Genomic DNA, 21102 nt, shown 5'->3' with positions numbered 1-21102 from the left:
GTTTTCCTTTTTCTCCACTGCCTCTGTGTGCATGCCAGATGATATTTCAAACACTGGCAGTTTTAATACATTTGGAAACGTGAACGTGCTATCTTATTTGTCTTCCTCCGCCCTCAGTGCCCTAACATAACACTTTGTTTACCACAAGCAGGTTTATACAAGCGCTCCCTGAAAAGATTGTCCGCGGTGACACAGAGGGACAAAACGTGTAATAACTTAAGCTGTATTCTTTGAGATGTGAGCTGCTTTGTTTTGCTTGGTCTGCCTTCTCTTAGATCTGAGATTTGGGGCAGTTTGCTCAGTTTGTTGAAGCTGCCCTCCTCGCCTCAAGAAGTATTGCTTGTCCAAACAAGTTTATTAAAGCAGGAGAAGTTTTTGTATTAAAGTAAAGAAAGCAAAGGTTATTCCGTGTCAGTGTGTATATTGTTAGGTCCCTGGCACACCAGTGCTGTTTTTTCAGTGTATATTGTAACATTGCCACTAATCAGACCCATCTGAAAATGTTTTCCCAGTTCAATTTTTTTTAATTGCTTGCAGAGAAAGAGTGAGAAAGATGACCTTGATTGACTGTTCATCTAAGTGTACTGGCATGCTAGAAGAGAAACATAAAAGATAAGTTATCTGATGGGCAACGCCATACAGATGTTCCTATTTGAACCTCAACTCCTCACCAGGCCCTTTAGAATTGATGAAGCGACTCGGATGAGGGCTTTTGCCTTTGGATAAGACATCTTTATCTTTTTTGAACATTTAAATACACATACTATATCATCACAAGAATGCGAAAATCTAGAATGAATAACTGTGGGTAAGCTGATCAGCATGGTTCAGGAACGGCCATATCTGTACGATGGTTTGTAGATCTCCCCAGCCTCCCAGCTAGATAATAGCTCTTCTGCTTCCCCCTTTTGAATGGTGAATGCAGACTACTGCCACCTCCTAGTATGCAGAGTTATTGTATAGTTATTCCCTGTCACGCAGGTGCAGAACGTAGGTTCTAGCTGACCATTGGTAGTCTTTGGTGTGCGTTCAAGTAAAACTTTTTAATCCAGACATAGGAGACATAATTAGACATTCAGGAGGTAATGAATGTCTAATTGGTGTGTCCAGGCCTTTGATATTTGTGGAGGGCCCTTGCTGACCAGTGTTGGTGTTATTATAGTGTCAATGTCTGACCAAAGGAGCAATCGGCCCAGCAGAGAGGGGGGATTTTATTCAACAGTCTGTTAAACCTGCAATCAGATGTGCCTCAGGGGAGCAGCAAGCACTTAACAGAATTTTATTAGTCTTGCTCTCAGTGGTTGTCATTAATTTTCAGGGGCTTTTACGCCTCGGCCAGAAAACTTTCTAGAGGAAACACGTAATCTGTGTGATTTAGGCGTGTCCCATTGATTTCTTTCTTTTTTTTTTTTCTTCAAAATGACTTTCACACAAAGAGGGTAACTGTGGACCCCACACATCGGCCCAACATCGGCAGTCTCCAGAATGTTACTTGGTTTTGACTCCATCTTCAGTGCCCTCAGCCATCTTTGACTAGGATGACTGAGGCCATGACCAACAGGGTGTCACTTTGTGAGAGCGCAGTGGGGATGACGGATGGGTGCTCCGGCTCCATCCTGCTGGCCAGCCATCCACTGTGATGGATGCTGGCATGAGAGGAGCACAGGGTCTTTGGATTTCATTTGCTCACCGCTGTTCACTTGCTCCCATTGATTTAGGGGCGTGCTGCTGACGGCTATGAGATACTCCGTGCGTGCGTGTGTGAGAGAGAGTGAGGGTGTAGAAGAGTGATGCGGGTCTTACTTGGTTTTAATTGATGAATCTCTCCCCCGTGAACACAAGCCAAACATACAGATATCCATGAAGAGCTTGATCAAAATGCATCCAGCTTACAAATCTCATTTTAAGCAGAATGCTCTGGTTTTCACTGATATGCCGTTGAAGGCTGTGCTCATAGTAGTAGGTTTGGGTCATTTTGTTTCAATTATTTTGATGGGCAGCATTCCCTATTTTTAGTGCTCATTTGTGGTAAATCTGCCAAAAAAAAATATGACCCAGGGTGAGTGTTTAAGGCCAAGAGAAATGAAAAACGATGCATAAATTAGTTGTCAATTTTTCTTTTTTGCAGTTTTGTACCAGTGCATTTTAAAGAAGACAAAGGTGCTGTGATAGGGCAAAATGTTCCTGATAGTATCTAAGAATAGTGATCTATTAAATCTTGCACACTGTTCTTCTGACACTTCACACTAATAAGGAGACTTTAATACGTCTCTATATAGTTCACCCCATCAGTCCATAATTAATGCTAAGTATGTGTTGATGAAGAAATCTACAATGTTACTAGATTATGATTCTGTGTGACTGCCACTGCTATATACTGTCTTACAGTACAGACTCTCAGATTTAATATAAGGGGGTATAAGGGTAACTGTAATGTGGACTAAAGGTGTAGGAATGTTGCCAGTTTTTATAAACAGGGCCTCAGAAGTTAAACTAAAAAGAGGTCCAAGCAAACATTAGTGGACCCAGCTGTATAGAACATAATGGAGGCAGTTTCCCCGTGGGTACTCCGTGGGACTACAGATTGACAGGTCAGTTTCTGACTGTGCCAGTCCTGCTGTGGCTGATCTGCTGGGAGTTCCTGTACCTTAGCATCTAAGGAGCTGTAAGCATTTTTCTTCTGAAAACACCCTCCTTCAGTTCTTCTTGTTTGTTCTGCAGTTTCAGGTTTGGGGGTTCAGATCTCCCTACATCAAATAATAGACACACTTCCACTGTACTGTGGTGTGTGGCTAGTTCTTTTGTTTCTTGGCGTTGTAAGCAAATATAATGGCTGGTTTTCCGCCTTTCTGAACTGATGCTGCAGCCTATAGTGAAATAAACTTATGGGAATGACATCCCTAGGGTTAGAAGCAACCTTGACACTTGAGGTCAAAACAAACTTGAAAGGAGAGCAGATGGTAGCTCGGGGTTGTTCCCCCTCACAGCACCAGTGATTTTCCTCTTCAGGGAAAATGTCTAACACTTCTAATATTTTCAGTATAGTTGGTCGACATGTAGTTTGTAGTCAAATAAACTAGTGCCTTTTGCATTTAGCATAAAGGAGAGTTCATTCATGTTTTTACTTTTTTATCCCACACACACAGCCACATGATTCATGTAGTAAATAATAAACCTGACTACAAGACGAGGAGCAGTTATGTCCATACTGTATGTAAAGTGTGTAGTTTGACATCGGCTATGAAAATGAAAGAGGATTCACTTTATGTTAAGCGGATCGATGTCATTATTTCAATTTCTATCCATGTTTATCAATATAAAGTTTACAACCACAAAACCACACTTCCAGATTACGTGTCGGGTATTAATATACCATGGTTACTTATTTTTCAAGCTATTTCATTAAAACCTTAGAAGCATATTCGTAGTAACTTTAGTTTATGACCAAATTAGTGTGTTGGTCTATATGTTGTAAAAATTGTTTCCCACTGGCCCTGGTCCCCCATCAGTCGCCTGGTTTCCCTCTACGCTGCAAAGAGACATTGAATAAATAAGAGAAAGTCATGATTGCCATGATGACCACTAAACATTATCATTATTGACTATACAGGCATGATAAATAGTTCCACCGCTGTGCTGTCATATGCAAAACGTTGTGTCTCTCTCATTTCTCTAAGGCGTCAGTGTAAAAGATTTTCCGACATGTTCACTATTGTTATGCAGGTTTCCGTGCATTGTCAAGTCCTGTCAATATTCATCATAGGCACGGCCTTAGTCATTTAATTGGAAGTCCCAAAGTAAGCAGTAAAAAAATCTATTTCCATAATTCTCCAATCAAACTATGGATTTACTTGTTGGTGCGCAGTTAAACACTATGTCTCCGCGGAGGTTGCCAGATATTGACTGAATTATCCATCTTAAGCCGGGCTTGTCCCTAATGAGTCCTCTATAGAGCAACTTCTGACGCACACAGATTTACACGCGTGAGCTTTTCTGATCACATTCACACATATAAGGACATCGACTGAGGCTGAGTGTTGCGGCAGATCACTTTTACTATTTAAACGTGGTAGCGGTTGCTTGTTTCTGCAAACCTGGGAAGTTAATATCCTGTCAAGTGTAATTTTCTGAGTGAGTGAGTGAATGAACCACTTTTAATATAAAAAAATAATAATAATAATTTCAGAGTTTCTGACACTAAATCTTATTAAATATAGTCAACCATTAGGGGAGGATGACTTTATTCACATCTCTTGCAGTCAAAATCTCCAGCCAGTGATTATTAAACTATGTAGTTATACATTTTTTTCATCAATTTGTCACTCAGTTTTGCAGCCGTTTTATTTTCTTCTTTTCTCATAACGTCAAAAAGTTGACTCGAAGTTCTCCTGTGACTGGAGACTCTTTTTTTCATCCATCACAAAGGGAAGCTCTGGGATTAAAGACAAATCTCTCAATTTGAGCGACCGTGGCAACACACAAACAGAATAATTTACATACACAGAAGTATACGCGGACAAGAGATAGAAAGTGCATCAGGCAGATAGAATAAGACAAACAGAGGACAGCTGCTGGAAACTGAGTGGATAGAAAGAGAGATGCAGAAGAAGCAGAGATTAATAAATCACAGAAGAACAGTAGAAAGGGGAGACGGGGGAAAGACAGAGAGTCTTAAGGCAAATAGGTTAATTGTGTTCAATGTGTTCACTGACATTACATTTTAGTGGTGAAGGCAGTGGCAGGTATTAAGAAATGTTGTGTCCCCCTAAAATAGCAGTGAACAATCTGTTGTGAGAATGTTGTGTTAATGAGTTTTATTAGCAAGAATTAATATAATAGAAAATCTGCTCCTTCAAATGAAGTGATGTATTTACGACACCACAACAGTGGATTAAAGTCTGAACGAATTATATATTTAGATGTACAACAACCACTTGGGTATGTGGAAGTGGAAGTTAGAGGTCACTCTAGAAAGAAAGTCTGTAATACGATAAAATGGTTGTTGTGATGTGATGTTGAATGCCAAGCAAATAAAAGTAAAACAGAAATAAAACAACACAGAGAGACACCCCTTGTCTGGTGCAGCATGCAAGTATGTACATAGACATGTCTGACTGGAAAACACAAAAACAAAACAAACAAAAAAACAAACAAAAACCCCATCTGGGCCGTTGCGGTGTGTGCCGGCCAAGTGTTTTCTTCCGCTTCTGGTCCTTATCTTTGTTTTAATTCAGAGGAGAAGGCTCAAGAGAAAACGTACCACGGCGCCGCTGACAAAGTGCATGCGTGAAGAGTACGACTCAAGTCTTGCTCTATGTAAGATGGATGAGGCAACAGGACATTTTATTATAAATTTTGATTTGTTGAGATTTAATCTCCTGAGACCTGAAGTGAACAGTGGTGATTTAGCTGTACACTGCACAGCTTCCATGTCCTGTCTTGGACCCATGGGAAATTTATATCTCCTCTCGAAAACAGTTCTTTGACCCCTTAAATCGTAACTTTACCACTTGAGAAGGTGTGACTTTATTATTTAAATACAAAGACATATAATATATTCCTCCGATCAGCCACAACATTAGAACCACTTACAGGAGAAGTGTTTTGTATAAATGTCCTGCAGATAGGTGAGGGGGGTTCTGATGGTCTGCTTCGCTGAACGGACCACACACTTGAGGGCCAGGAAGTCCTGCCTGGTGCAGTTTCTAATCCAGCAGGTGATGCTCCCACACAAGATGCTCTCTGTGGCGCAGGTATAAAAGTTCCTCAGCACCTTGAGAGGGAGCTTAAAGTCTCTAAGGTGGTGGAGACGCTGCCTTTCATTCTTCATGATGGTGTTCAAGTGTTGAGTCCATGACAGGTCCTGGGAGATGGTCACTCAGCTATCTGAAAGTGCCCATTCTGTCCACCTCGGAGCTGCTGGTGATGAGTAGATAGAAGTCCCCCTGCTGCTGACATCCAGCAGGAGCTGGTCGCAAACTTGATGATGACGTGGCCTTGCAGTTATGTACGTACAGAGAGTACAGAAGCTCTGGGGGGATCCAGTCTTGAGTGAGGGGGGCTGAAGTGTGGTGACCCTCTCGAACCACCTGTGGTCTGCTGGTCAGGAAGCTGTAAAGCCACCTGCACAGGGAGGATCCAGACCCAGGTCACACAGCTTAGAGACCAGTCTGGAGGAGACTATGGCATTGGTATGGTATGGTATGGTATGGTATGGTATGGTATGGTATGGTATGGTATGGTATTGAATGCTGAGCTATGGCTGAGCTTTATGGATTGTTTAAACTGGATTTGAACAGGTGTGTGTTTGTTTTTGCCACTGAATGTGGTCATCTGTGTCAATTAGTGTGGGAATTTCTCTTTCTTCTACTCATGCATTGACTCTTTCTCATGGTATTGATGTAACAGCTGGTAGTTTTATCTCTAGTGGCCTCCTACTCCCACTCCTCAGTTTGTTCACTGTGACAGTAGCTAATTGCACAAAAGGATCTCTCCACACAAACCAGATTTCAAATCTGAAAAAGGAATTCATTTTGTCACCGTCCCCATCTCCTGCCGGTCTAATGGTAAGCCTATTAAAGGACCACTCTTTAACCTAGCCCGCTGTCAGTAATATAATTATTAATTCTTTTATAGTGGGTCATAACACGCTGTCATTCCCATAGAGGAACATTTGACTTTTAAAACGTGTTTAATTCTTTTGCTTTACAGCCCCACACTCAGCCAGGTGGCGGGACCTGTTTAGGATCGCTAAATGTTTAATTTCAATTGAAGGATGAGTTGCGGCAGTTATGACACTATAGTTATAAGTGCAGGCCTCGACAGGGCTTCGGGTTTCACAGTGTTAATAAAAGGAGCTCACCCCTGGGCGAGTGACCAATAAAATGACTGGCTCTCTTGCAAGGGTGAGGGAGATGGACTATAAAGCCCTTGGTCTCAGGCTGCAATCAATCAACCTCATTTTCTGACCATTTTTCAATTATGCATGTTAAGGCTGGATGGCAAGGTAGTGAGGTGTCCAAGGCTTCACTTAAAGTTTTCCACTTTGAAAAAGAGCTTGGCACAAGCCGAGATTACAAATGAGCAGCGTGCACGCACACAATGGAGCGGACTGAGAAGGCTGCGGACTTTAGCTTAAAAGTGTGATGTCAGTGAAATGCTCCTTTTATTTTGAAGTCAATTAAGAGGAAATACATTTTATTGCTTCGCTTGCAAGACAGTTTAGAAACAAAGGACACCTCAGCTTTGTAAATGCAAAGCCTCGGTGACTTATTCTAAAGCGCTGCCAGACAGAACACAGCTGCCTGACATTATCAGCCACCTGACAAGATGTGAAAGTCCTCGAGGCCTTTAAATCAGCTGTGAATGCCGGGGATTCGAGCAGCAGTGTGTTCCTTTCACAGTGGATTGTTTTACCCCGGCGAGACAAATCTCTCTGATATCGCTACCACAATCTCTCTGTCACTGGACACTCTGATTTATCTGCAGCGGCAGTTAAGCTCATCTCATTGTTTCCTTACTTTAGTAATTCCCTTGTATCCTTTGATGAAAACTGTTTCTTGAACCCAGACCTCCCTGCACTTCGGTTTTCTCTCCTCCATCTGTCTCCTGCTTTCTTTTCTTTTTCTCCCTGCGCCACATTGCTCATGCAGCCCTTCGCTATTAACGGATACAGTCTAATAGATGGAATATGTTTTATTTCATACCAAGTTATTAGCTCTTTAGAACAGGATAAACCTGATGCGCTATAATAAAATGTCCTGAGCAGGGAGGCTGAGGGCTATATCTGACCTTGCTCCGTGTGCGTGTTCAAGCATATGCAAAGACTTTCAGTTCTTATGAGAGGTCCTCAGAGTCATATCTCTAAATGTATATACACTGCAGTGTGGTGACAGTCATTGGTTCACTGAGGGTAGGAGAGTGGCTTGTTCATCTGCCCTTCAACTAAAGCACTACACTTAACATGACGTCAGTGGACAGAGGATGAATACAATTATTGTATTTCTTATAGATCATAGACGGGGTGTTATGTAGAAAATTGTACAGTTCTTAGGAAGCTTTGCATTCAAGCATGTAAATATTGTAGGGAGACGCAATGCAGCAATGGAGATTTGTTTACATCCCATTCTTCCCCGGATTAGTCTAAAGGAATGCTAACAGATACACACAATTTACATGGTAATTGTACATACATAATTAACAGCATTGAAACGACTTATGTAACACAGTTGTTATGTTGTACTGTATTGTTTGCAGCTGTTGATGCAGCTACACAATGTTCCTAATTGCTGCTGTTCCTGTCCCCAGCCTCACTCAGTATCTTCAACATAGACGTGCTCATACTTGTCGACCGTCCATTTTCATGGTGGCCTTTTTTGACTCCCATGTCTGCTGTGAGGGAATGTTTTTTTTTTTTTTTTTTTTTCTTTAAACTGAGACACGGTTCTCTCCGGCCTCTATTTTTGGGAACTGTCCAAAGCGGTAGCGCTTACCATTGTTAAAAGAAAGTCTTTGACCCTGAGGGTGCTGATGCATCTTTCCTCCTACAGACGCCTCTGCAGGTCAACAGCTGACTAAGTGGTCAAATCAGAATGAAAAAGGCACAAAAGCTGGACTGAATCAGCACATTTAAGCACCGCAGGGGCAACCTGAGCGTCTGTGTACTCAGCTGTAGACAGAAAGCTAAAACAAAAAAAAAAGCACAGGAGTGGGGAGGAGCATGCGGTTAACTGGAAAGATTTAGATGCAGGTCAGTAGGTCGTTTTGGGATCTGATTCTGATGATCTGTCTCTGTCTCCGTGACTTTAGCATAAAAATAACCACAGAAAAAAGTTTTGAAAAAAGTGTCACATGTACTCATGATGTTGGAACATGATGTTGGTTAACTTTCTGATATGGTGCCCGTGATTAAATCTTTTCAAATATGTCATGGCGTTCCCTCATGACAGTGAGGTGTAGGCCGTGGCCTGAGCTATGATCTGCAGATCTTTCATTCCTTTCCCCCAGAGTCTCACTATGGTGGTGTTGCGCTTAAGCACTCCACAGTGAGTGTATTCGGTAACACTTTCTATGAAGGTTGTATTTATAATGCCCTATGAATGCACTCATAATGTTTTATAAGGTGTCTATAAAGCATTATAATGGTCATTATTACCATCCATACATATTCACAAGTCGTCATAACCAACTTCATGATGCATTATGACAACTGGTTATGAATGATTATAATTTTAATCTGAATAGTGTATTATAAATATGTCAATATCTGCCTAGTCACTTGTTAATGTTATGATGCATCATAACTACTTTGCTTTGCTAAATGTGCATAGTGATGCATAATGAGTTTTGACATCGCCTATAGTGCTTTATATCTGTAGTTATAAGTATATGTAATAAAGTTATAATAATGTATACATCTCTCTACAGCACACAGTTATAAACAGCTATGCAATATCATAAGTGCTATTTGTCAGCGCTAAGTAAAGTGACAAGAATATGACACTATTATTAACAGACATAAGTTACTATGAGTAATTAAAAGGTGCAATGAACTAAGTCCTGAGTCTGGGATCTTTACCCCATATGCACAATATTATAAATGACTATGTTAATATCATAGGTGTTATTTGTCAGCTTTAGGTAAATTAGTGCAAATGAGGTGTTGTGGATATAAGACTATTATAAACAAATATGAGGCACAATGAAATGAGAGCCTGGACAGTAAAGACAAAAGAAATGCATTTAGTTCACTTTATTTTCATTTAAACCAACACACATAATCAGAATGATTATCAATGTTCTGAGCACATTACACAAACACATGAAACAGGCCACAAAAGTGGCACAGCGTGGTCCTAGAGATGTGTCTCTTAAAAGTGCCTTTGGGTTGGTGAGGTGATTCAGGGTCAGAGGTCAGGAGATGGTTTGACAGCAGCTACAAGAAGAACAGAGGCAAATCTTTAGTGCTCTAGCTGGGTTTGTTGTTATGCAGAAAGGTTTGATTGAAAACACATAAGCAGATCACGTTTTTTTGTTTAAAGCAGCGTAATGAGACATTGTGTTACCGCATATCGTGCAGGCACCGCAGATTACCCGCAGGTGGCTTAAGCTAGCTACACGAAAGTTACCAGACACGGGTAGTTTTAATTCACAAATTAGATTGTTTTCATATTCTTGCGTTTAATGATTGAAACCATTGCTTTAATATGTAAACGATGTGCTTCATTTAAGCAAAGTAAGACATTAGCTCACAAAACATTAGCAGGACAGAGAGACGACCTACCTGTCCTGGAGAGGACTCAGCGGAGAAAGGAAAGAAAAGACGCTTTACGACTAGTACATAGAGTCAATGCTTTACGACAGTGGGAGGAGCTGGGGACGGAGGTGGGTGGGTGGGGTCTGAGGTCAGGGGTCATGGACTAAAGACTGACATTTCTACAACAATAATAATATAAATAAAAACGATATTAAAATAATATCTGACGGCATTCAATAAAGGCGGACATTTCTAGCGATCCTGTATAAGAGACCGATATAACAAATAACCATTATTTTTTTTTCGAATCTCAAAGTGGCGAATCCTGCAGCAAAATTGACGTTACATTAAAAACCGAAATAAGACCATTACAAATCTAGTCTAAATGAAATAAAATCAAACCTCTTCATTGCGCAGTGTCACATTGACAGTCGTCCTCATAGCACGAAATAACTTCCAATTGAAATACATCAGTTTGAAATTCGTTTCGAGCGGCATGAAAATTTGAGAAAAATCGGCAGGCACCAAACAATAGATTAATTTTCGTGACAGTTTCACATCCACCGTGACACCGCTTCTTTATAAAGGGTCGCTAGAAATGTCCGCGTTTATTGAATGCCATCAGATATTATTTTAATATCGTTTTTATTTATATTATTATTATTGTAGAAATGTCATTCTTTAGTCCATGACCCCTGACCTCAGACCCCACCCACCCACCTCCGTCCCCAGCTCCTCCCACTGTCGTAAAGCATTGACTGTATGTACTAATCGTAAAGCGGCTTTTCTTTCCTTTCTCCGCTGAGTCCTCTCCAGGACAGGTAGGTCGTCTCTCTGTCCTGCTAATGTTTTGTGAACTAATGTCCTACTTTGCTTACATGAAGCACATCGTTTATATATTAATGCAATGGTTTTGAATGGTTTCAATCATTAAATGCAAGATAATGAAAACGATCTAATTTGTGAGTTAAAAATAGCCGTGTCTGGTAACTTTCGTGTAGCTAGCTTAAGCCACCTGCGGGTAATCTGCGGTGCCTGCACGATATGCGGTAACATACTGTCTCATTAGGCTGCTTTAAACAAAAAAACGTGATCTGCTTGTGTGTTTTCAATCAAACCTTTCTGCATAAAAAAGCAAACCCAGCTAGAGCACTAAAGATTTGCCTCTGTTCTTCTTGTAGTTGCTGTCAAACCATCTCCTGACCTCTGACCCTGAATCACCTCACCAACCCAAAGGCGATTTTAAGAGCCACATCTCTAGGACCACGCCGTGCCACTTTTGTGGCCTGTTTCATGTGTTTGTGTAATGTGCTCAGAACATTGATAATTATTCTGATTATGTGTGTTGGTTTAAATGAAAATAAAGTGAACTAAATGCATTCCTTTAGTCTTTACTGTCCAGGCTCTCATTTCATTGTGCCTCATATTTGTTTATAATAGTCTTATATCCACAACACCTCATTTGCACTAATTTACCTAAAGCTGACAAATAACACCTATGATATTAACATTGTGCATATGGGGTAAAGATGCCAGACTCAGTACTTAGTTCATTGCACCTTTTAATTACTCATAGTAACTTATATCTGTTAATAATAGTGTCATATTCTTGTCACTTTACTTAGCGCTGACAATTGGCACTTATGAAATTGCACAGCTGTTTATGACTGTGCTGTAGGGAGATGTATACATTATTATAACTTTATTACATATACTTATAACTACAGATATAAAGCACTATAGGCGAAGTCAAAACTCATTATGCATCACTATGCACATTTAGCAAAGCAAAGTAGTTATGATGCATCATAACATTAACAAGTGACTAGGCAGATATTGACATATTTATAATGCACTATTCAGATTAAAATTATAATCATTCATAACCAGTTGTCATAATGCATCATGAAGTTGGTTATGACGACTTGTGAATATGTATAGATGGTAATAATGACCATTATAATGCTTTATAGACACCTTATAAAACATTATGAGTGCATTCATAGGGCATTATAAGTACAACCTTCATAGAAAGTGTTACCGTGTATTCCACCAAAAGACCCGACAGAATTTATTGTGCGCCTGTGATGGGCAACATCACATCTAATCAAAATCAATTTGGTTGACTGCAGTGCTACAATTACACCTTGAGGGAGGAGCAGATTAAAGCCTGTAGTCTTTGGATGATTGAATTAGAACATGTTATTAAAAAGGATAATGAGTATGTGAAAGCAAACATTAGGCTTTGATTACTACTCTCATCAAGCGGTAATATTTGGCTTAGTGAAAAAAACACTTATTAAATGTGCGGGCTTATCAGGCAAATAGTATTGGTAAATTAACCAGCAGGTCTATCACAGCCCTCTAGAATGTGTTTGCCTATAAACGAGCTGTTTTCCAACCCTTAATTAGTCAGGGATCTCTCCTCCTGGACCTGAGAAATGTGTGCCTGTGTGATGCAGTCAGCTCACTTTTAAATACAGGATGATACAGGATGTGTTGATTAGTAATTAATAGCTTTCTGCTTGGCCTTCCTCACTTCCCTACACCTCCCAGTGCATCTCTCACATGTCGCAATGGACAAAGCGTTGAGGCAGTGCTGGTGCGCACAATGCAATCCAAAGTGAGCCGGGGTTCATTGCCCATGATGCAATGGCAGGTTAACGTTTTGATGTCTACATGAAAAAGATTTGTGTATTTGAATGTATGAAAACTTGCAGTAGCCGTAAGCAGTAAGTTTAAAATGTACCCCAGACATATAGAGTCTCCTGTAAGCAGAATAGCCTGAATATCAGTTCAAATATAAGGCATACACACACAAAGGCAAACGCTGCAGCTAGCTAAGGGTCTAATGCTGTATTGTAAGCGAAGTGATTTGAGAGCCCTTTTTCCCAGGCAGGTAATTTGATTCTTGGAGGTCGATGTTGGGTGGATTTGGGGTCGCCCATGTAGCCAGTCCCCACTCTAATAAAACCAGGGGAGCGGTGCAGGACCAGGAGGCTAAAAACCCCCATTAACTTCTTTCCCGTCAACACAGGGACAGGTAACCCAATGACCCCGCAGAGCTGCCGCGCTCCCTAATCATGTGACCTGAGAGAAACAGAGCTGATGACTCGGCAGCTGGAGTCACACATAATTCTGGGAGAAGCCCTATCTGTAGAACTGAAGGAATCAGATTATTAGTTTGTTAATGATTTTCTTCTTGACAGCAGACTCGGCTTGGGGTTGGCACACTGTCTTTCTAACACACTTTATAGTACAGTAAGCCTAAATAATGCATTATATACTATCAAAACTTTGAGATTTTGTTCTTTTTTGCATGTCTACTTTTCAGACTAGTGGAACAAAAATATCCAAAATACACATTTAGTTGTTTATTTTAGTAGCTGTACAGTAAATGTATGCAAATGAGTGTGTATGTCATTAGACATTATCTGTTTTGCATAAAGAGAACATTTCAGAATATATCTTAATCCCAAAATAAGTATCTTTATATATAAATAATTTGCATGACTGGTGATGCTTACTTTTAAAATATGGCAATAATATTGGTTTCCAAAATAACTACAGAATCTTGCAATACATTTCTTTAATGTCAGTTTTCTCAAAACTCCACTCCATATATTTCTATATCAGGAAGGTTTGCTAACATATCATTCACAGCCTGATTTGTTTAACATTTTATTGCTGAATGCATTGTGTAAATTATGTATTTTATGAAGAATGGAGTGATAAAAATGTCTTCTGTGTAAAAAAGAAAAAAAAAGACAATTTTTCTCAGCAATATGAAACAAGAGTTTTCAAATTGACCTAATCCACTGTTTTTCAGGATTCTTTGTCTGGGAAATTTATTCAAATTACATTTTAACAAGAGGTCATCTGATTGCCAGAATTAGAATTTTTTCAGAAGTAGTACAAAACGAAAATTAGAAAAGAAAAATAAATTGATGCAGTAAGAATTAAAATGGGGAAAATTCACGGTAATATCTGTTGCTTTTAACCCATTTTCTTCACTTGCAGTCCTGTTCAAGACTTCTGACTATTCCACTGGAGTAGAATTTACTGTTGTGCACGAGAAACATAAAACTCTAACATGTCCACGCTCAGAGGATTTTTTTTAATAGGCAGAAAGTTAATGAAATTTATGCATTCCATTCATGCTGTGAATGGGATGAATCCTCTTGAAGATCCTATGATGTTTCTTAAGTGCCGCACTCAGGACAAAATTAACATTTAAAGCCCAACAATCAGTGTGTTGTTAATTCAGTCTGTCACTCTCATATTGAACAGTGTCACCTGTCAGGGGTGCTAGCGGGGCTTTAGACTCCTGGTCTTATCGTTTAATTACTTACATTGCCTTTCACTCTATTCCCCCTCCAGTGGGACGCCATCACAGAGATGGACGAGCACAACCGACCCATCCATACGTTCCAGGTTTGCAACGTGATGGAGCCCAACCAGAACAACTGGCTTCGCTCCAACTGGATCGCTCGGCAGGCTGCCCAAAAGATCTACGTGGAGCTTCGCTTCACTTTGCGCGATTGCAACTCCATACCCTGGGTATCGGGCACCTGCAAGGAGACTTTCAACCTCTTCTACCATGAGACTGACGAGGCCCACGGTGTCAAATTCAAGCCCGTGCAATACACCAAGATCGACACCATCGCTGCCGACGAGAGCTTCACTCAAATGGACCTTGGAGATCGCATCCTCAAGCTCAACACGGAGGTCCGTGAAGTGGGACCCATGACCAGGAAGGGCTTTTATTTGGCATTCCAGGACATTGGCGCCTGCATTGCTTTGGTTTCAGTGAGGGTTTACTATAAGAAATGCCCGTTCACGCTGAGGAACCTGGCCTCGTTTCCAGACACAGTACCTCGCGTGGACTCTTCCTCCCTGGTGGAAGTGAGGGGGGCTTGTATTGACCACGCCGAAGAAAGAGACACGCCCAAACTGTTCTGCGGAGCTGACGGGGACTGGCTGGTTCCCCTAGGAAAATGTGTCTGCAGCGTTGGGTATGAAGAGAATGATGGTTCATGTGCTGGTAAGTTTTCCATTTTTTTTATTACTTTGCTTTTCATTGTCCTCAGCGTAGTATCCATCAATCCTTAGAAAATTTAACCTAGAATTTCAATACTCACACAAAACACATTTGTTGCTGAAGCTCGTCCTGGTTTAGGGCTACAGTATGTGGACCTTGCTTTGGCTGATGGGTTACAGTCAGTATGTAAGTAAGTCAACCTATGACTAACATGTGGTCTCTATGCATTATTGATTTGTTGTTGCTTTGTCAGATCCGATCTCCCCTGATTAGTTTCCCCAAAGTTAAACATGCACGCATTATTTCTATTTCACACTTGTGTATATTTTCTGTTAAATTTACTACCAAAGTCAACTACACTACCCCATAGAAAAATATCTATTGCCCATGCACACTCTTGCAACCTGTCTTACCGTAAATGCTTATCTTGTACATCCACTGTGTATTCCCTCCTCATCCCATTCACTCAATTTTTTTTATAGTTCATACGATCTCCCACGAACATGGCAAGACATTCAGAATGGTGCTACAACCCAGCCAGAGAGTCAATTTCTTATTCAATCTATATGTATTGATGCATCTGCCAGTCAAATAAATAACTGATACAGATAGGCGAAGAGGCTGATGTAATATGTGCAGGACTATGGCCATGTACTCCATGCGTCTTAACAATCCATGCGGCTAGAAAAAACATACATAACCTCTATTCTGCTGGCTGCCATCTACCCATCCAGTAGCCCCTGCAGTTCATGTAAACACTCACTCTTGCTGTAGTGTAATCAAACATCAAACACTTTCTTTTTTCAATTTCCTCCCCTCCCCTCTTCATTTCACTACCATCACTTATCACTTTTATTTTCCGTTTCCTCCCTCCATCATTACTAGCTGCTAACTCTCTGGGCATTAAGATGAGATAATGTGAAAGGTTTGGGAGCTTAGGATTGTTAATGTGCAGGCGGAGAGCTTCCCTGATGATCTTGTTCCCTGATGCGTGTGTGTGTGTGTGTGTGTGTGTGTGTGTGTGTGTGTGTGTGTGTGTGTGTGTGCATTAACTCTTTTGTCCTTTTTCAACTTTTACAATTGTCCTGTTTTTGCTGACCTTTTGGCTACTGCGGGGTTTTCTGCAAGGCAGACGCTGCAGTAGGTTTGTTTAAAGTACATGCATGATTAGTGGCTGTGCTTTCTACAGTAATACAGTACACAAACAGAAGAATGAGGACTAAGAATGCTTCAGAATACAATTAGTACAAATTCATTCTTGTGTAAAGGACGGTGTTCTTACATAGTTGTGGTGGTGAACTTTAGTCCATCTTTACTCTTGAAGATCTTGTTGTGTTTGTCGGGTTTTGTTCTAAATAAGGAGTGGAACATTTGAAAACTGTCACGGCAGGAAACATAGTGCTGACTCCACTTTAAAGCTGGCCGTCCTGGGTCAGAGGGTCTTCAGAGGATTTTTGGGACCGAAGGCTGCCTTGCCATTTGTTTTCTCTTAAAGCGAAAATTGAAAGTGTGCGTCTGCATGATTTATATATATACAAAAACAAAACAAAAAGCAAAGTGTATGCGTTCGTTTGTGTGATGAGGAATGGGTATATCAGTAGTCTACCACCCATATTGTCCCTGGGCTACCTTGAAACAGATTACCTCAGCTGGCTTGGTTGCAGTTTGATCCTCAGCTCTCTGATGTGAGCTTTGGTTTATCGCTGGCAGCACCACCCACTGGGCGAGCCACTTTCAAGAAGGTCCGGTGGAACTTCTTTTGAAACCATGTAAACCCTGATGTCAGGTCAATGAATGCACGTGACTGTAATGTATGTACAGTTGAGAGATTTCCAGATTTTTATTATTACTTCAGATCAATGTGCACTGAGTCGCAGCTTACCAGAATTATTAGGATAAATGGACGTATTGGCACAAACTGCTTTGCATGGTGCATTTTTGCCCCCCGCTCCAAAAATGAACTGACATCACTAAGAAACTACAGCCTTCCTTATTGCTCTTTCGAAAAGAGGCTTTCAAAACTATTCACTGGTCCCCCCCTCCCACTCTCAACATCGAGAACCAGATGTCCTTGTACAGTTGATTGCGATTCATCTTGTGACATAGGTCGGCGAGGCTTCCCAGCTGCACTCGCAGCTGCATCGCAATCAACAGGCCAGGGGTGAAACTGCAGCTGTGATTAAAGCTTGACTATTCCAAAATGGTTCCTTCATTTGTGGCTTTAATATTTTTCTCAAGTGTGACCGAACCAGATTAGTAAAGGTAGATAAACTCGCTCTTGAAGACTTTGGGGGAAAAAAAACAGATGGCAGAATCAGTTAGTGTTTGAGGTGGATTGCTCTTTATCCTAGAGATAAGGGCATGATATAGTGCATCCCCACTGTCTGCCCCGTGTCTCTCAGATGTACTGCGTGCGTTAATGGATATGCAAATAGCTCTGGCGCAGCTCACAATACAAGTGAGTTTGGTTCGAGCATTTATAAAATATCAATTATCAGCAACACAGCATATTAGTGCTATGTTATATAAAACAGCAAGTGGTCCAGTATTTATGGATTTTGTCATGTTTGTGTGTTTATAAACAAATTACTTACATGGTTTTATGAAGTAAAAATGGCAAGAAACATTTTCGCCCATTCCCATTTACTAATAAGTAAATAGTACAGATAGTACTAAGCGTCACGTTCACACATCAGCATCCCTATTGGCAATATAGACTATAGTAATTTAAAGTAACTTCCTTCCTTTTCCCAAACCCCTCTCCCTCTCCCAGAATCAGATTTCACAGTTGGGTTAAGCTTAGACCTTTGGGCAATGTGATGGCATTTTACTGCAATGTCAACCCTGAAATGCAGCTCCTGCTCAGTGTTCCGGGATTCAAACAGGCTTCGTTATTAAAAGCCTCCACACAAAGTAGCACCGGAGCACCTAGGGCATTGTAGGAGGAGACTGAGGAGGCTGGCTAAGCCAATGTTTCAATCTCCAGTTTATAACCAGCCAATGTTGTAAATGCTCTGGCCGCAGAAATGACAGGTTTGAATTATCAGTGATTTCAGTAAAATGCCGCTGTGTTTAAAAGGCACAGCGTTGACCTTTGCGCTGCCCATCACCGGTTGTTTATGTGTTATGATGGAGAATTTATAGTTGATGCGGTTTTATAACTAACTGTAAATCACCCGGGGCGAAGCTGCGATTTTTGTACATCAGTCATGCATTTTTAATAGGAGACAATTAACGCTGCTCTCACCCTGAAAATGTTCAAGAGAAGTTAGGTTAAGAGTTAAATAACCTTTTCTGGTTTAGACTCTTTTTAAATGCATTCGACTCCTGTGAGATCAGCGGCTAGCAGAGGCGAAGAGTTCTCCACATTATATTGTTCGGGCCTCATGAATGGTGGTGCAGATCGGTTTTTATTCTCTTTTTCTCAAATAACCCCTCCTGACACAAGGCAGATATGTGACAAACACTCCAGTTCTTTCTTACACGCCGTTATTCATCCCAGAGAGATGATGAGCTGTTTGAAGTCTGAATAAAGGCTTTAACTCCTCCGAGGTATAAAATAAAGAACTTAGTCTCACCCAGCTATTGCCAAATAATCTTTTTCTCTGATTCAGACGCACTCATTTCTGGTGACAATAATCTCTTATCCCTTTCCTGGAAGATGTCTGGAGTGTCAATGTGCTGTCGTAAGGCTGATGTTAATAACTCCTATAACCCCTGTTACTGCTGCAGTGCATGTCTTTACGTCTTCCCCATCCTTTTAACACAGGTTTTCTTGTTTTAGCTTCTTTTCCTGAATTGTGGGCTGTCTGCGAGGTTTATCAATGTGGTTATGAGCCAGAAATGATACACTTTGTAATATTGTGACATGTTTAAAATGAGACAGCAGGTGATTTATTGCAAAGCTAAAAGGCCTGGTTATCTTGATTAGTTATACCACTCTGTGGGGTTTTGAACCACTGGCAATTTAACAACAATCAGGGGTGGGAATGGATCCCTGTTTTGTTTGATGTTGTTCCTATGCACAAGGACGCCAGTGCATGTTGATTTATATGTGATCATCTAATGTAGCGGTGGCGGTTACACAACAAATTGTAAACAGATGTATGGGTTTGATCTCTATAATTAATCCATACTCTGATTTGAATTTTAAGTTGTTTTAATTTTTATTTTTAAATTGGAATATTTACGTATTTAACTATTTATGATCCTTGTGTTGAAGGATTCTGTTAGGCTTAATATGTCAGAAAGTGAGGATGTCATCAACGTTAGTGTTTATTTCTGTTGGCATCAACTTTACTAGTCCTTCTTAATCTCTCATCAGCGCACAGTTTATTTTATGGAAGGTAATTATCTCATGTTGCCCAGCCTTGAGCTCATGTAGGATTATTGTATTTCAGTACATCTTGTCTGTAAAATTGTTAATGCTTATTCTGGATTTAATTGCTGACTTCACAAGGTTGCATTAGACTGGAGGTTTGTAGTCAATTGTTTGTTGTTGCTGCAGCTTTATAAAGTGGAACTTATCTGTGGAAACAAAGTTGGTAATAGGGTGAATCACCTTTAAAGGGAAGCAACAGAGGCAGAGATCAAGAGCTGAGAGAGGTACTTATATATAAAGCAGCTAATTTATCTCCATTAAGTACTGAGTCTGTACCTTTTGTTAAAACTAAGCATTGTTAGTTGTTTTTTTTAGATTGTAAAATCAGTAACTTCTTTCACTTGGCCTGCCCTTTAGCATTTGGGTTGTTTTTACATGCATTCAATTTGTGGTGCTGACTACATTATTGTATTTATAAACTACTATAAACTTGTTTTGCTCATGTAAATATTTAATGTGTGTGCGTTACGCTTGTGCAATACTAACATTGTGGCGCCATGTCGTCCTTATGAGGCCATTTTTCTGGGCTCCAGCTCCCCCTGGTGGCTGGCCACAGCACTGGTCATAAGCTCCACCTCCTCAATGTTAGTGGATGCGACTTGGGCCAAACTAAAACACTACAATACATGTCAATATATATTATATATACTATATATACATTATATATATATATATATATATATATAATATATATATATATATATAATATATATATATACTGTATATATATATATATATATATATATATATATATACATGTATTTTTTTTTTTCTGACATTTTAAGTAATCAATATAATACTGATTTATACTTGAGTGTAAGCTTTTCTGTTAAGTTTCGTTTTAGTTAAAACTGGATGGGATATCATGATGACTACAAGTTGCCATGCCAACCACTCACGAAAGTGGTCGCATGGGTTCAGGCTAAGGTCAGTGTATAGTCCGACATTTCCCTGCAACTGCTGGAGGTGGAGCAGAGTGCAGTGTAAATCAAAGAAAAAAACGCGTGGAGGAAGTGTGGTCAAGTCATCGCCAATGCAGCTCTGCGTGGTTCCACGCTCGGACCTTACTGCGCAGCCTCTGGCTCTAAACTTGCAAGATGGCGCCACCCGCGTCCCCGGGAAGCTAGCGTCAGTTTGGCCAATACAAGAAAGGGGGGATGCATATTCCATATTTATATACAGTCTATGGTTGTGGCATTTCAGGTAAACTTGCAATAAGGTTATGGTTAGGGCTGAGTGTCTATCTTCATGTAACACGCACACTTTTTCTGTTGCAACATACTATTATTTAAAGATATTATACTGAATACGTCCGACACCTTAGTCGCACCCCTTCCATGTTCCAACACACTTGGCTTGTGTGCTCATCTAAATACAGGCCCGTACCACACATGCACACACATATCAATATACACACAAACAAAC

The 21102-nt window shown here is 40.4% G+C and overlaps 1 protein-coding gene across 1 annotated transcript in view; it reads left to right on the top strand.

Moving 5' to 3' along the window:
- Positions 1-21102, top strand: part of epha6 (eph receptor A6) — a 164431-nt gene that overhangs the window by 26148 nt on the left and 117181 nt on the right. The window contains exon 3 of the mRNA XM_047601591.1: positions 14636-15299. Coding sequence (XP_047457547.1) covers positions 14636-15299 — 664 coding nt within the window. The remainder of the gene's footprint in view (positions 1-14635; positions 15300-21102) is intronic.

This window comes from Mugil cephalus, chromosome 12, assembly GCF_022458985.1.
Source record: "Mugil cephalus isolate CIBA_MC_2020 chromosome 12, CIBA_Mcephalus_1.1, whole genome shotgun sequence".
Lineage (NCBI taxonomy): Eukaryota > Metazoa > Chordata > Actinopteri > Mugiliformes > Mugilidae > Mugil > Mugil cephalus.
The sequence above is the reverse complement of the archived record's forward strand: the minus strand, read 5'-3'. Positions and strand labels throughout refer to the sequence as shown.